Source organism: Seriola dumerili, unplaced genomic scaffold, assembly GCF_002260705.1.
Source record: "Seriola dumerili isolate Sdu_G_001 unplaced genomic scaffold, Sdu_1.0 BDQW01000122.1, whole genome shotgun sequence".
In the NCBI taxonomy this organism is placed as follows: domain Eukaryota; kingdom Metazoa; phylum Chordata; class Actinopteri; order Carangiformes; family Carangidae; genus Seriola; species Seriola dumerili.
In genome coordinates, this window is record NW_019174377.1 from 1,107,195 (window position 1) to 1,124,557 (window position 17,363).

The 17,363-nt window shown below is 39.5% G+C and overlaps 1 protein-coding gene across 3 annotated transcripts in view; it reads right to left on the minus strand.

Moving 5' to 3' along the window:
• arap1 (ArfGAP with RhoGAP domain, ankyrin repeat and PH domain 1) overlaps positions 1 to 12,255 on the minus strand; it is a 38,161-nt gene extending 25,906 nt beyond the window's left edge. For 2 of the 3 annotated variants that reach the window (XM_022748397.1, XM_022748396.1), the window contains exons 1-11: positions 11,737 to 12,255; positions 6,801 to 6,970; positions 4,835 to 4,932; positions 4,676 to 4,758; positions 3,549 to 3,701; positions 3,141 to 3,210; positions 2,786 to 2,906; positions 2,435 to 2,619; positions 2,067 to 2,173; positions 865 to 1,064; positions 484 to 569 (exon numbers count right to left, since the gene is read on the minus strand). In XM_022748397.1, the coding sequence (XP_022604118.1) occupies positions 484 to 569; positions 865 to 1,064; positions 2,067 to 2,173; positions 2,435 to 2,619; positions 2,786 to 2,906; positions 3,141 to 3,210; positions 3,549 to 3,701; positions 4,676 to 4,755 (1,002 nt within the window). In that variant the 5' untranslated portion in view covers positions 4,756 to 4,758; positions 4,835 to 4,932; positions 6,801 to 6,970; positions 11,737 to 12,255. Of the gene's footprint in view, positions 1 to 483; positions 570 to 864; positions 1,065 to 2,066; positions 2,174 to 2,434; positions 2,620 to 2,785; positions 2,907 to 3,140; positions 3,211 to 3,548; positions 3,702 to 4,675; positions 4,759 to 4,834; positions 4,933 to 6,800; positions 6,971 to 10,103; positions 10,301 to 11,736 lie in introns of those variants that run through there. The other variant, XM_022748398.1, reaches the window with a different exon arrangement.
• Between the last annotated feature and the right edge of the window lie 5,108 nt (positions 12,256 to 17,363).

A 17,363-nucleotide genomic window follows, 5' to 3' on the forward strand; every position in this document is an offset into this window, starting at 1 on the left:
TTAGGGTAAATATTTCCGCATTGTCTGCATGATGTGTTCTGACATTATACACCGTGCACTTTATTAGCCATGCCTTTACATTTTCAGTATTATTATTTACATTACATAATATTGGACGAAGGTGTAAATATTCTCTACACTAATGTGTGTAAATCGATATAACACAGCCCATTAGAACACCACCTCTAACTACTGCCTCAGATAATAACACAGAGTTTAATCATCACCCCTGACACAGAATCAATAAAAGCTTGGCATTGCAGGATAACTGCATTAAACTGCATTATATTATACAAGTGTACCTCATAAACTGGTGCCTAGATACAAATTAACCTGTAGCTCTGTCAGGATTTAAGCAGCTAAATGCATTGGTAACAAATAAGTAGCACATATCCCTGTAGGGCAACAGATTTGATTGAAACATGTTATAATTTTTTGCAGGTCTCAAAACTTTAGATAGATTTTGTGTGTGTGTACATGTACCTGTATAAGCTCTTCTGTCCAGACTTTCCTGTCCATCTTTAGACTACGAACCTTTGAAATGCTAGGACCCAGTCCTCTGTGCTCTCCTGAAAAAACAAAAACACACACACACACACACACACACACACACACACACACTTTGACAAATTACATCCTGACCATGTAACACTAATGTGAAATTCTACAACAAGTTGTCCACAACTATTCTGATGAGAGTTAAATGACATTTGGCTTACATCCCTATCCCTACATCCCTACTGTCACTGCAACACAAAGCAGAGGATAAATAAATAAACATAAACAAACATGCTGATTACAATGTCAAAGAAAACAGAAAACATTCATATCTAAAAATGTATAAACATAGATGTGCACACCGACCTGCACATCGCTTGCAGACCACAACGCACAAGTTGATGGCTGCCCATTCCGGCTTGGGAGCCTCACAGTCGGCACAGAAACTGTTGCTAGGCTCCGCCCAGATCCGGTCCGCCACCTCGCTATTGGACAATGCCTCACCTATGGCATTCCTCATGGCGTCCACCCACTGCTCTCTTAGCTGCTCTGACTCAGCTATAAAACTGCGGACAGAGACAAAGACACGGCCGAGAGTTAATGCCGACATGACAGTGTCACAGCCAGATACCAAGTGACAGAGATGAGAAAGCCTGTGCTAGTCCTGTGTATGTGTGTATCCTTCTGCTCATGGGCCCTCTGAGAACTGACCCTTCCTCTGCTAAATATTCTTGAGTCTAAGACTGGAAACTACACAATCATATACACACATATACACACATAGACAGATTTGTGGCTTGACGCAGACTCTCGTGTCTGAATCCTTCCTCTTTTCTTCTGCTAAACAACATGTTGCTTCTCTCTGTCCTTAAAATACACATACACACACTCTTCAAATGACTCGAGTCATAAAACTGTCTACATAAAAACACGTGCCAAAAACACACACTCTTTGTCTCCCTCCAGAGACATTTCATGTTGATTCACCACACACAAAAATGTACATGCAGAGAGACACATATATAGTCAATGCACACTTAGACCAAGACACACACTGACACACAGTCCAACTCTATACAAATACACAACGCCTTTTCAGATTTCCCCATCCTGTCAAGCTGAGCCCTTGCACTGCAGGCTGTGCACTGTCAGCCAAAAGACCACACACACCACACCAACACATACACTTGTGCACACACATAGCCCTCACTCTTCTTCACACACAAACACACAACCTTGCACAAAGGGCTTTTCACATTCTCAAAAGATGTCCAGCTGAGGACTCCGAGGATAGATGGACGGTGGGAGTTCTCAGTATAAACAACATGATCTCATTTCCAGCAAGTATCCTAGCACCAAGACCAACTCAGACGTCAACTTGCAATGAAGAATGGTTATCTTTGCACTTAAAATCCTTTTGAGAAAACATAAACCAATTTCTGAGATGAGAAAAGAAATAATCAGTGTTTGTGTAAACAACATACATCCAGGCTTAGAGTTTGAGTTTACTGTATACACATGACAGAGTGAGTAAGTGTGTGTTTTGCATTTGTGTGTACATACAGTACCTGAATATGCGATAGGGTGTGGTGAGATCAAAGCTACGACGATCCATTTCTTTAATATTTCCTACATTCATCTCAATGGATGTGATACCAACTCCAATACGATAGTCCTGGAAGAAAAAAGGAGAATGGTACATCATTTTACATAGTTTTTTCTCCCATTATGGATCAACAGATGCATTTTAATCACTAAGTATAATATTATTGTATATTATTATTTGTACAATAAAAAAAGTACTTTATACTTTCATCATTACTGCTCATATTTTTTCTGTATAGTATTTTGCAAAATAAAGACAAAAAAAATTAGCATTACACTAAAATAGATTTATTTGAAGTATGTGATTTGTACACAAGGCTAATTTCCTTACATCGATGTTTTTGTAGAGGAAGACCTTATCTGAGACGACAACAGTATAAAGTTTGGAGCGTAACCCTTTGAGCTCCAGATAGCCCTGATAGTCCGGGGTCAAAGGTGAAGCAGGGTTCATGGTGCTGCGCCGATGGCGCCCCTTGGTGCAATCCTGCAGTACAGTCACCCAGTCGTTCCTCTCAGCTGGATAGATGTTCAATCACATGTATGAATAAATGTGGTTTGTAAAAATACATGCACAAATTTACATAAACCTTGATAGATGTATATTTGTACATAAATAAGACATATGCATATGACAGATTACAATGTAATCACATACACAGATGACCAAAGAAAAAGGACAGACCTTCATTTTCAGCCCTGAAGATAAATGTTCGATTGTTTGTAGCAACGTCAAACTTAAGCTCTCCCACACTGGTCACATTAGTGATGAAGGCTGTTGATACGATTCCTTTGGAATATATCTCCTACAAAACACCACACACACAGCAACAGCTACTCTGTTAAACAGATCCATATCTACCATGCAGCATGCAGATTGTGTGTGTGTGGTTGATAGTGTATGTGCATGGGACTGCATGTAGTTAAGGTGTGTGTGTGGGTTGCTGTTTGAGAGCGAAAGTATGTCTAAAATAATCAGTGGATGTAGGAGTGACCGATATTATAATGTGATGAATTCTTCTGCGTGTGTGAGGTCATACCTTTTCATTGTCAAAGTATCTCAGGTAGTCAACATCGAGCTTCACCCATCGTCTCTGGTAATAAAGAGCCCTATGTAAGAGGACACACACACACATTCAAAAAGTACATAATTATTTTATTCATTTGCACATATTTATATACACATAATCCTTACTTATGTCTTGTTTCCATCTCTTTGTAAAGCACTAAACAGTTGTTGCTTTTAAATGTGCTCTATAAATAAACTGACTTGCCTAGTACTGGAATAGCTATTAGTAAACTAGTAAGTACTTGAATATGTGTCAGCATATTTATTTTCCATTGTTCTTATTAATTGAAGGCTTTATGCTCTGCGCAAAATGTATTTAGCACTTGATCCCCCTTTTAGCAGAACCTCAGTTTCTGTGTTTATGTGTTGCCATTCATACCCCTGAGGTGGATTCTTATCCAGCCAGCCCATTTTGATGACTGCAGCGAGCTGAGAGCCGTCCTCTTTAGTGGCTGAAGCCAGTCTGCCAGTGTTTGGCAGGTAGACACTGCCTTGCAAGTTGCTGAGGCCCACATCCTGCCATAGGGTCGGACTTTGGATACATAGAAATAAGCACATATATCATCACACACACTGATAGATTAATTGTGCTCAACCAAAATGAAAGTAGTGCTTTTTTTTTTATCTTTTTTTTTTTTTTTTTTTTTTTTTTTACAAATGATTCACAGTCTATATGGGTAAAAACACATTTTTTCTCAATTCTATCGTATCAGTCACATACTGTGACTTGATTCTCCAAAATAAAAACCAAAAATAGCCATAAAGTCTTGTCGGTATTAAAGTTCCAGTCAGTGCAAAATCAGTTTTCCAAACCTCTCACACTTGTAATCAAAGGCTATTATTCACTGACTACGAGCAGGGAACTTAAAAAACCCCCGTCAACCGCTGATCATGGCAGCTAATGCCCATTAATGCAAATCATGAGTGAGTAGTATCATGTCAATGAAGATTTAATCATTTTCTGATGAGATAGATGGTAAATGGGCTTTCCACAAGAGTCAGTATAATCATTCTAACTACTGTGTTGTGTTATGTGATCGAGCCTGTCTCAATTCACCTTTTGACATCATTTCAAGCTCGGCCACACCCTCACCATCGCATATAACAGTTTGACAACACTGCTGAAAAGTCCAAGATGGTTTACTTTATAGGTCAGAACACTAAACTACACTACACAGATAATCACATTTACAGATACAGCACTGACTAGTAAAGAAGAAGATATTGAGATGAAGGTAAGTGAATGAATTGAGGAATTTACAAACACAGCAAATACAATGGCCTGTTAATTACACAATGAAACCCCGAAAATAGCCAGAACGAAATCTGAGTGAATAGAGTGAGTAGAGTGGGTAAGCAAGATCTCTAAATCCTGGTAAGCACTCAAAAACCCAGCTAAATGCTGATTACCAAGCTTAGTGATGTACTGACAACAGAAGTCAAATCTGTCTCTGTGTTTCTGTGTATGTGTAAATGCTTTGTGTGTGTGCTTCATGCATGACTCACTCATCATCATCCAACAGTTCATCGTCACTGCACAAAGAACTGTACCGCCCCTTTGCCTGACCGGGCACTTGCAGGGACATATCCTGTTGGAGGAGGTAGATGTCATTCACATTGTGCAGGAGAACAAAAGGAGGAAAAGTATAAAAGAAGGACTCTTACCCTGTCTGGTGTATTCAGGCGATGAACACTGGGAGTAAACAAGTCTGGATCTTCGTATTCATCAGAACTATCATTAAGTGAATCGGCTGAACTGAGCCCTGAGGGAAGGAGTAGAGGATGAGAACACAGTTGTGCAGTTTAAGTTTGGTTTGCAAGAAAAACTTGCAGAATTGCTCCCAGATGTGAGTTGAAAAGTATGCTACCGAATCATTTAGACTTCACTGAGGAGCACAGACACATTTCTTTACTGGTGTTAGCCTCAATTAACCATAATGCAACACAGCAATACAGTAAAAGACATATTGTCCTCTGTGTAAGGGACTGCCTTTTTTTATTTGAAACAACAGCAACATTATTGCTCTGTGCTACCTGTATGTATTACTCACAGTAGCATTTGATTTTTGAGGTTTTATGGATTCACATTTTTTCCATTATAAATTCAGAAACAATCAAAATTACTCTAATCAATAAATGTGGCAGGACAGATGTACAGAGATGATGAACATCCATTTTGAAGCTAACTTTACTTGGGTCGCACATAAGCCACAGATAAACTCAACACATTTACATTATTTCTCTCTGGGTTACTAGAAGGCATTCTGGGAAATGCAGTGAAATACTCAGTTGACAAGAAGCCAACAAGAGTAAGAATTGGGAAATTGAGTACAATTAAAAACAATAACAGCACTGATTATACCAATCACTTCAGTTATCTTGGACAAGTGTTAGCTGTGTTAATCTAGTGTGTTTGTGAACTCAACCGAGAGTGTTACTGGGCAAATCCAAAGTATTAGTTTCCCAGTGTGGTAAGCCTGAGTTTCTTAAGAACTAGTTTTTCAGGTTAAGCGGCTATAGTAAATAACAAATATTAGGCAATCATATTTCCCTCAGGTATGTGAGAGATGTTAAACAACATCAATTTCAAACAGTCATTTTTTGAGGAGAAAAGTACTGTGCAATGCTGCAATGTGTGAAGAAAAAAGGAGACGACTAGACGGGTACTAGATAAATGTTTATGCATAATAGCTTATTATGACAAGCCGGTCTCAGGTAAGACTAAAAACTGTACCACCTGTTCCATAATGCCAACTCAGACCTAACTCAATCAGACTCATTTAAACCTGCTTTACTGAATCCACATTCCTGACCTTAAAACACAGGCCTGAGACATTAAGCACAGATCACTTAGTTTGTCGAGGAATATAATAACCTTCTTACGGTGGAAATACTTTTTAAATACCTTGGCAATGTTTGTCTGTCCCTCTTCTATATTCTTCTGTGCCTGTCTCATTTTGTTAATTTAATCTATATGGCATTCAAAAGTCACTCTTTTAATTACAAATACTGATACTCAAGCAAAAGTGGCCTAAGCTAAACCCTCAAGCCTAAAAACATATTCATAAGCACATATATTTACTCTACAACTGCAGCCCAAATGTCACATGTATCGGACTGTTTGTTCACAGGAGTCAAGGAGAAACGTTAAAGATAGCATGGTTTTTGGCAGACTCAACTATTCAGCCATAAGTGGAGCTAAGATAGAAAATAAGCCTGACTGGAAACAGTCTCATCTAAAATGATGGTAACTTAAGTCCTGTATAAACTGCTTTACAGAAGTCAATTTTGTGATATGAAGCCTGATTTACTTGAACAAACCTGCATTTACTAGTAATCTCACTTTATGAAACACCCCCCAGTAGCAGATATTAACAATACAAATTTGAAAAGATTTGATAGGCTGGACACACATCATTTTTTACTGAATACGCTGCATGTAATCAAAACAGCATCTGTCTAGTTATGTCTTGTGATGGTTTAAGCTCTTTTTTACATGTCAGCTGGGATTGGCTTGAACTTTGTTATGTATTGTCAACCATTTCTAACCCACATTTTGCGTAATCTTTCTACTATCACTATCTAATGAAATTATATTAAAAAAGGATTATAGGCTGATTATACTACTTACTGAACTCGGAGGGAGGTTGGGAGACCCTCCTGGAAGGCAGAGCCAGCTGAGTATCAGGTTGAGTCGACTGTTGTGCGTTTTCTTGAGTTTGGGGTATCCTGATGCGGGGTGGGACCTGTGGAGTTTGGTCTTTTTGCAACTCATCAGCAAATGTCTTGCTGGTAGAGGGGCTGAGGGATAAAGAGGTACAAGACAGGTCAACAGAAGTTTGGAGATCAGGAGATGAGTCCTCGCACACCATGTTCATCTGAGATCGGGTAAAAATCCCACATAGCCGGGTGATTCTATACATCCTCTGTTGAGAAGATATTCCTAATCACACCCCCTCCTGTCTTCTCTTTTCTCACTCCATAGTAAAAGCTACAAGGATAACTTCATTCATTTTACTCCAGGCACCTATTACAAAAACAACCACTTAAACTTGCAGGCAAGTTTATGAGAAGTTATAACTCTCTCAGAAAGGCATGAAGAAAAAGAAAAAATTCAAATCACTCTGGTAACATCTCTGGTAACCAGATTGAGTCCACATTATTGACTGCTGCTCTAAAGCCCGAGTGTTCTTCAGTGATACGAGAATTGATCCCAGAACTGTGGAAAACTGGCATCTCTCTGCTCTCCACTTGCCCGATTAGTTTTCTCTCTCTACTTCTGGTTTCAGAAGCAAGTCTGAACCTGTGGTACCTTGAAGATACCATCTCCATGTAAACACAGCATACCTCTGGAACCCCCTTAAACACACGTACACACAGTATGTGTGCACTACAGATGTGCCATGAGCTCGTATGGGAGTACATTTAATGTAAGTGTATACATGCTTGTGTGTCCATTAGGGGTGTGTCAGTATTAAATTTTAATTCTATGATTATTCTGGCCAATAAGTATCACAATAAATAGTATTAACACAATATTGATCAGACTTTCCTGAAATACCACTGTTAGTGCGAAAATACACCATGCAGTAACACCTTGCTCACCAGTAGGTCTGATCAATATTGTGATAACACCATGTATATACTGGCCACAATAATCATAGAATGAAAATGTAACACCAACACACACCTAATGGATACACAGGCATGCACACACACACACATTAAAAGCACTCCCATAAGTTTACATAGTGACACTTACATACATACAGTGCATTCAGAAAGTATTCAGCCCCCTTCACTTCTTTCACATTTTGTTATTTTGCAGCCTTGTGCTAAAATTGTTTAAATTCCCCTTTTCCACACATCAATCTACACTCAATACCCCACAATAACAAAACAAAATTTTGGAAAGTTTTAGCAACAGACACCCCTTTTGACTTCCCTCTGACAGAGCTTAAGAGGATCTGCAGAGAATACTAGCAGAAAATCCCCAAATCCAAGTGTGCAAAGCTTGTCGCGTCATACCCAAGAACACTCAAGGGTGTTGTATTGGATGTTTAATCCATTCAGGGAATTCAGGATTGATCTCACACACCATTTTACGCTCACAACACATCGAGAAACTCCTCCACTTGGGACAATTTGTACCAACCGTATATATAGTGCAATTGTGATATTAGCTGAAATAATAACAGTATGGTTGTGTTTCAACCCAATGCGATACATACACACAAGGTCAACACGCCTAAAATTACATATTATTCAGCAAACATTACCCTCTACTCATTTCCTCCTCTGTCCATGCAAACCAAATAAGCACCCTAATTAATGTTGTGTGTAGACAGTGCATATAAGCTAAGTGTTAAACAGCCTATAAACTGTACACTATTTCCTTGCTGACGGGAAAGTCAAGAATGAGCACAGAATCCATCCAGAATTGTGAAAGTTCCTCTTTATTCCTCCGTCCTTTGTGAATTTCCCTCGCATAACAGCCATTTATGCTTGCAAAAGCATAAAAAGATATTAGTGACACAAAACAGCTAAATGACATTTTTAGCTTGAGAAAATGTCACACTGTGTCCAAACAAATCCTTACTTTAAAAATTTACAAATAATTACCTAGTAGTTAAAAACACTTCTTTTAGCTTGGATCAACCAAAGTGGGACAGAGCTAGGACAATAAGATATCGGAAAGCTCTAACAATGACAGAACAGTACTATCACTTTAAGGTACTTTACTTTTTCGCTTTGACAACCTACTTGTTGTTACAGACAGCAGGCTGTGCATCACTCAACTTTAACTTGTTGGCCCTTAGGCAGCGTTCAACAAGCCCAAAGATTTCAACTGGCCTTGCCCAATGGCCTGCAGGCTGAGTATAACACAGAAATACTGCTCTGTTTGCATGCCCTGCTCTAATTTAAGAGGCACATCGAGGTGCTTATGTCATGTCCATTTCTGTCAAGACCGCAAATAACTTAATTTATACCATATACACAGTTTAAATTAGCAGAACCCGGTCCACATTTGTTCTGTTAAATAATAAAAGCAGAAAATGATATAAAGACCCACAATGACGGGAAACTGACCTGTTGACACAGTTCCTCCTTCTCAGAGGAAGGGTGCTAGCTAGATGCTATATTTAACATGCTCTCCGCTAGCTAACAGATGACAGTACGCTGAAGAAACAATGACCATTCCTTTCTCCTCTGACACTGCTTGTATGTGAACTCTAAATTCTGGGAAAATATTTTATATTTCAACCAAAGATCACCTGACAATAAATATGGGACCCTTTAGCTCTGGTGTTGACAAATGAGAGGCATATGTGTTTCTTACACCAGCTTTCCTGTCTTTTTTGGTCTTAGATATAAGCAAAAAGTAGCAATTTTGTTCACACCAGAACAGCACCTATCTAGTCCACACTTCCACACATAGCCTATGTGCATGATTCATAACTTTTATCTACAAACACACTCAGTCACTGCTGATAGGGAATGCTAATGGTAAAGCTGAGAGCACAGTTTTTCTCTTAGAAAACACCTGATTTCCATGACAACTAAACACACCGGGGACGTCTTTACAAAATCTCATCTACATGCAGGTAACACACCAATACCAATGTCATTTCTCTAAGCTTGTACAGCCCCAGGGCAGAATATCTGATCTCACCAAATATCATTAAAACATTACACTCTGGTTAAGATAAAACAAACTCATGTAACCACAAAAAAAAGTCTCACTAACAGCATCTAATTTTCAATTCACCAAAATTACTCTGCAACTACACAGCACAAAACATGAGCACAGCAAGAAAGCAAGGCTTCCTTGTTTGAAACACTGACATGGAACAGAGAGAGGGAAGAGAGAACACGCTAAAAACAAGCAGAGACAGAGCACAGACATGTAAAGATATGATTGTATCAATGTTACCCGTCTCAACATGTTCAAAAAGAGTCCTCTTCAATGATGATACAAGAATCTTAAACACACTCACACATCGGAGAAGAGGGGGGAAAAAAATAAAAGAGTAGGAGGAAATGACCAGCTAACCAGAAGATGGGAGGAGGCAACGAGAGACAACAAAGCACACTGACAAGGAAACGAGAGAGCAACAAGATAGAGTGAATGTGTTCTGGTAGAGGCAACAAAAAGTCTGAGCATAGTTCCTAGTAACAAATCCCTTTTTCTTTCTCTTTATTTCTCACGCTCTCCTTTTCTCCGTCACTCACAGGGGCAAATGAGGAGGAGTTTTAATCACTCTATGTTCTTCTCCATTGTAACTTCCTCTCTCACTCTACAGCTAGTTTCCCTTCAAAACATAGACAGAGAACATACACATATGTTATTCATAATAGAAGTACTCTGCAGCCTGAGGCAAGGCTTAAGGTTCTTTTCCTTTAACTGATGATGAAACACACAAAAAACACTACACTGAGAACTAGATACATGTTAAAGGGCTACTACAGTCTCATCAATGAAACTAGTGAGGTCTGTTGTCTGTTAAAAGTGAAAACGTGAGGCCTCTTAAATGTGCAGAAATGACACAACAATGGTACAACAATACTACCCGTGCAAGAAACAGGATGTTAGATACAATGTAGAAACATACTAGTACAAGAAAAGGTCGCCGCAGAGCCTTCGAAAAAAAAAAAAAAAAAAAAAAAAAAAAAAAAAAAAGCAAAGCATGCACACATGCACACACAACACTCAAGTGGTCAGATATAAGCAACCACAACACAAATGCAGACAAGCTCAATTCACTCATGGATGTACACTCAACTGGTCTTGTTAACATAGGTCTGTATTCAACAGGCCACTGAGCTTTAGGTCCACTCAGTCAGTCAATGTGTTTCGGACTGTCAGTTTCAGGAGGCGTCTAATTTTAATTTCCAGAAGTGTTTCAAAGTCACCAATAAGGTTTTGTGTGTCTACACTGCTAAAGTTGATAAGACATGCATTTCACCATCTTATCCAATAGATGGCAGCACTATTCTCTAAGAGCTACAAAAATTTCACAAAGGTGAGGTTCTTGACTATATCACAATTAAATTTCTCTCTCAAGACACAGAAACACACACACCTGACAATCATTTACATTATTTGTCATTTTGCCTCAATATAGTATCCTTACACACTCAAAAAACTGTATATTATCAAAATTCACCCTTTAAATACTCTTCCACTCAAAGTTAGTACACAAACAGCACACAGTGGAGGTAAACACCTAAAATCCTAACCCTAATGCTGTAGGAGCACAGAGGCACATGGATGGGCCCTTTAAAAAAAAATGGTATAATCTAATAAATGATAGATAAAATCAATGTCAGAGTAAAGGAAGGCTAGTTAGGATCCAGAAAAAACAGGAAAGGGGCTGTCACTCTGCTCACATACATGTCATAAGATCCATGAGTGAAACGTTGTACATATAATAAACTGACCGTGTGCAGGAATTTAACCTATTTCTTAGACACAAGATTTCTAAAAGACAACAAAACATCAAACTGCAAACACTTAATCATTAATTTAAAGCTGCATTAATATGCATTTAAGAAAATAGTCTTACCTGTGAGTTCCTGGAGACTGTGCAGGAAAACGCTGTGGGATTGGTGGAGGGCCTTTAGGTCCTCCCCCAACTTTTGGAGGGAGAGGTGGAGCATTTCCGTCGTCACTGAGGGAAGCAATAGGAGAGATGGGGGAAGTCTTTCTTCCTCCATCACTAACCACATGTTGGGCAGATGGCTGAATGGCTAATGTCTGTGGCCGAGTTTGTGTGGAGGTATGGGTAGGGGTGCTGGTGGTGGTTGAACTCTGGGATTCACTCTGTACAGCTGGGGCTTTAACCTCATGTCTGTCTAGTTTAGGGGAGCCAAGGGTTCGAGCAGGAGGTGAGGGGCTCAAGGTAGAGGTAAAGCGCTGTGGAGGGCAGTTGGGAGTGCTTCGTGGGGGGACAGGGGGTAAAGAGGTGTCAGAAGCTGGAGAGAAAATGGGGTCAGAGGGACAGTCCACTGGAGCACTAGGACGAAACTTAGTCCTCTCTTTAGGCACAGGTCTCTCCCTTTCTCCATCTATTCCTCTATCCCTCTCTTCCTCTTTTCTTCGTCTAGGCACTGTTTGTCTTTGTTCAGGAATTGGCTTCTTCTCTTCTCCTTCTCCGTTTTCCTCTTTCATTCTGGATACTTGTCTGTCCTTAGGGACTGGTTTCTCTCTTTCTCTGGGTGTCGGTCTCGATCTCTCTCCATCTCTTTTTTCCCTTTGCATAAGGACAGGTTTTTCTTCCACTGGGACAGGCACAGGTCTCTCTCTCAGCAACACTTTAGTGTGTCCTGTTTCCTCTGATCTCTGATCCCTCTCAGACTGTAGAGGGTGAGTGTGTGTATTAGACTGTGTGTCACGATTACCATGTGTTTTGTTCAGGCTAGCCAAGATGCGTCTCTGGTGACCCGGCAGGGTGATGCCCATCCGCTCCAGCTGATCTGACGTGAGATTGCGACACTGCCGTAACGTTGTTATCCCAGCGCTCTGAAATGCCTCCGAATACTGCTCCAGACGAAGTACACATAACCAATCCCACACATTTGTACAAGATTCAGATTGAGACATGACTGATGTGTGTGAGTGCAGCATGTGTGAAGTCAACGGCTCAGATCATGGCCCACACAACCTGTGGAAGAGAAAAAAATATTTACAGTTAACAAAAAGCAACGCATACATTCGCAGAAATAACTGGCATATTCTGGTGTGTTCAAAGGTAACAAGTAGGAAATTACATAAAATTACATATTTTTTTCCCCTTATTTAAACTTTTTTTTGGTCTTAAAAGGGATCATTGTGTGTCACATTAGTGTGATTACAGACCAGATTATGAAAAACACTTCCCACACATTACACTCTGGGGGGTCACCCAATTATTCAGGCTGATCTTTGGCATTTTGAGATTAATCAGCATCTGTCTATGACTGCGCTCATGAGGCCAATTATCAAAAAATGTCTGCAGACACATGCAGAGGCAGCCCGGTCAGTGTGGCTGCTGCAGAATGATGTTAGCTCCCCCTTGTGTCAATTTTGCCATTCTACAATCAAGAATAGGAAGTCAGTGGTTGCTGTGGCATAGATATAGTAGGAAACATGCCAATACTGGTTGTAATGTTACCTCAAAGAAAACGGTAAGACTTAAATTCCTAGTGTTCAAAGCTCAATGTATTTAATAGGTCCCTCTTAGTAACATATGCAATGTATACTGTCAATTAATTTGATTGATTCTGGTCTTTTAGTGAAATAATGCAAATAAGGTAAGTTGGGAATTGTAACAGTAGTAAGCCTTCAACCAGCTAAACTAACTTAGCCCACACTTCTTCTCAGATTTGTCATTTGGAACGCTTCTGGAACGCTTGTGGGACGGTGTGCAAGTGTAACAGTGAAGCCTTTTATTGTTGGTGAGCCTGTGGTCTGCCGTTGTTAAGTATTTTACATAACATAAACATATTTTCTTCATCAATGGCCCTCATACACATGACCATGCCAGTGCAAGGTTTGCCAGCAGTAGAAGAACATTAATAGCCAGCTAGGAGAATTATTCTGAAGCGGGCAAAGTCTGCAGCACCTGCTGTCAGCTGGGAGAGGATGAAGGTGGGATTGATGAACCTCTCCTCTTGTCTCAAGTTCACAACCAGCTATCATGAGCGATTGATTTGATAGTTAACATACCCAACATTAGTTACAGTTGGTTGCATTTGCTAATGGGCTAGAGATAGCCTTGATTCAAGTGGGCTTACGTTACTAGGAGTCCAAAAAGTTTACATTATCACCTTGCCGGCAAGATTTTGGGGAATAAACATTATGGACTAACACAACATTTCTGCACTTGTGTGCATGTCTCCCTCCCTCTGCATGTGTGCGCAAGTGTGTGTACGGACATGTGTATGTGTGTATGTGTGTGTGTATATATGTTTGACTATAACACTTGGGCATCCTGTTAGAAATGTTTGACTAAATTTCCTCAATCACCATCATCTTTTCTAAATGTTTCTCCCTGTTATGTTATAATGTATAGATTAAAACAACATACTGTGATTATATATCTGCCATCGGCCATTGAAAAACACATATTGGTCAACCACTGCCACACTCTTTAGTTAGCCAGAGAGGATCATTTTCATCCGTAGTCCCTGGGCAAGCAATAGTTAGAATTTACAAGTAATTATGATTAATAAGAATGCAACGTTGTTAATCCAAGAGAGAGACATTTTTATACAGTGTAAACAGAGGTGTCAAAGTTCTGTATGATAAACTGTTTTCAGGGTAGATGATTCTCACCTCAGTAAAAGAGGAAGTTGTTTTGATATCTTGATGCTAAGGTCCTCTAGCAGTTTAGTCATTTTGCTAAGCACCATCATTTTCAACAGAACTTCAGCTCACATTAGTGTCAGCTTTAACACATACAGTAAACTGTGGATTGTGTATTCAGAAACTGCTCAGGTCAGATGATCATGTTTGATTTTAGCAAGACTTAGAGAGAAATTGCAGCTACACCTGTATTCATTTTCTATAATGTGTTACACATAAGAGGCCTTCTTGTTATCAAACATATCTTACCTCTATCTCAGAGCTGGATATACAAACATAGTATGTTTTTAATTACCTAACTTAAAGAGTACTGCTTTTGAGAAGCCGACTTAAAGTTAGTTCTGTAGTACTGCCACACCAACTATCGGAGGAAGTGTTGACACAGCAAGTGTTGGCACATAGTATTTTCACACAGTCTCACTAATGTCTCTCTACATCTCTCTCACGTACACTTGAATGCTGCATGAGTGGATTTAAGATAAGCATCCCACAAAGCATCCCCTCCCTTTCCATGAGCACTCTCTTAACACACCATCCAGTCTTGTTAATCTTATGCAGTACGTCTTATGAGATGAATTATGTACATCATGACAGCCCTTGACTAACAAACAGCAGGCATTTCCAACTCCCAGCATTCACATCATGCAAACCTGCCCGACTGTCAGCAATAGCTCAGCAGAGACTGTTGTGATACATAAACTCTTGCTATCAAAAAACATCAGCAAAAATTAATTTTAACAGTGCAATAACTTTAGACCTATACTTCCAAAGGCTATTATGTTGCTGTCAAAACCAATCAAACACCTACTGCATTCACTGTGTTTTATCACTCTGCCTTGCACCTCTGACCACAAGGGAAGCTGCTGGTTTCCCAGACAGAGCCAGAAGTAAAGTCTTTCCTTAACACATACACAAAGCGTAATGTGGAACCCTCTATACTGAATATCACTTGTTTCAAAACATCTGATATGTGCCTGAGTGAAAATTGTAAATGAAAATATTATTAGGTGGATTTGCAATTTCTTTTCAGTTCCGCTCAATGCAAGGTCCACTAGTTTGCTTCACCTCCCTACAGGAGGACTGCACCAGTTTTTTTTTTTAGTCCATGAGAACTGCTGATACAGTTAACACTTGCATTCAAGTACAACACTGTGGGTAGCTGGTGTATAAAAGGTAATTCACATGTACAATTTACTTTGTAAATAGGACATCTTAACCTATCTTGGTATATTTTTTTTAGCATAAAATGTTTTATTATTGTCAGTGTTAAATTTAAATTCTACAAAAAACAGAAGATGACAGGCTGATGTTTCATTTCATATACACACATACACATTAGCTGCCTGGTTAGCAGCAGATTACACAAAACAGAAAATACTGAAAATGACTACATTAACTTGATGTCATTGGCTGGAAGTGAGTGTAGTGGTTGGTGAGTGAGCACACAGTTACCCACATTATCCAGTCCAAGCAACACTAATCACCAGTGTTCTAGTGTGTTGAAATGAGTGCATTTCATTTCCTGTCAAGCGTTTCCTCTGACAGGGCCACAGAGGCATGAGGACAGTGTGAATCTTGCTCTAGTCTTTCAGATCAAACACAGTTCCTATTTTTTGAATTGAGGAACTAAGAAACACGATGAATTACAGTCTGGTTGGTCTTCAGCTGTCACTGGGGTGTTAGTCATAAACTAAAACACACGGGGAGTCTAAAAATTACATTTGAACACACACACAGATTTAAGTAGCTGGTCTCAGCATCTTTGACCAGACACAATTTTTCACCTCAGCACTTAGGAACCGAGAAGCCCTTAATCAGCCGTGTGTGTGTGTGTGTGTGTGTGTGTGTGTGTGTATGTGTGTGTGTGTGTGTGTGCGTGCGTGCGCATGTGTGACATCAAGAAACACAAGTGCTAAATACTAGTATACAGGGTGACAAAACAAAAGGAAAGCAGCTGCTTAAAAGCCTATCAGCAGAACTGTGCACAGTCTGTAGCAGTTGCAATAATCCAATCATGTCAAGACAAAAACACGTCAGATAATCTGTGTCTCTACAATTTAAAGCAGATATGAATTATTGCTAGAGTGAAAAATAGTGTTGAGATTTTGTTGCTACAATCTCAGCAGTCTTAACTAGAAGGTACAACAGTGCGACATCAGCAGAACAGTTAAGAGGAGATACCATGATAATGGACAATGTGACACAGGAGATACAGTTGTAAAAACAGACAGGTATGAGGAAAACCAATTTAAGTCACATGGCAGGTTAATGGGGGAACAATGGCTCAAAGTAGCAAGTTACAGTACAGAGATATAGTTATAGATAGTTTATTGTCCTCTCATTTAATTTTTTTCCACAGTTGCAGCAGCACAGTAAAAACCAGTAAGAACCCCAGTTGTCCAGTGGTATTTACACTCTTCTTCTACCACTTTTCATTTTCAAACTTTATGACCAAACAGCCAACAAACACACCTTTAGTTTTGGTCTCCAAAGCTAGACCATTTCATTTCGAAATCATCCTGGCAAGGACCCAGTTTCATTGTCCACATCCTTCTGTTGATCCAGCATCTTCTGCATCTCACAATTACCAGATTTGCATTGCAAACTAATGATTAGTTTGCTTCCTACCATGTAGAGATAACATTTTTGGAGTTGTTGCATGGATTATTTTTTCATTTTTGATACAGGCTACCTGCCTCCTGTGTTCCTCTCTAGGCTAAACATGACATGGACCTACCTCTGTACTAAATGCAGAGAGAAAACTGACCTTTTCTTCTGACAACAAAGAGTTTCCAGATGAATGCACATAATATAACAAAAAACTGTAGGTGCCTCATAATTTCTGTA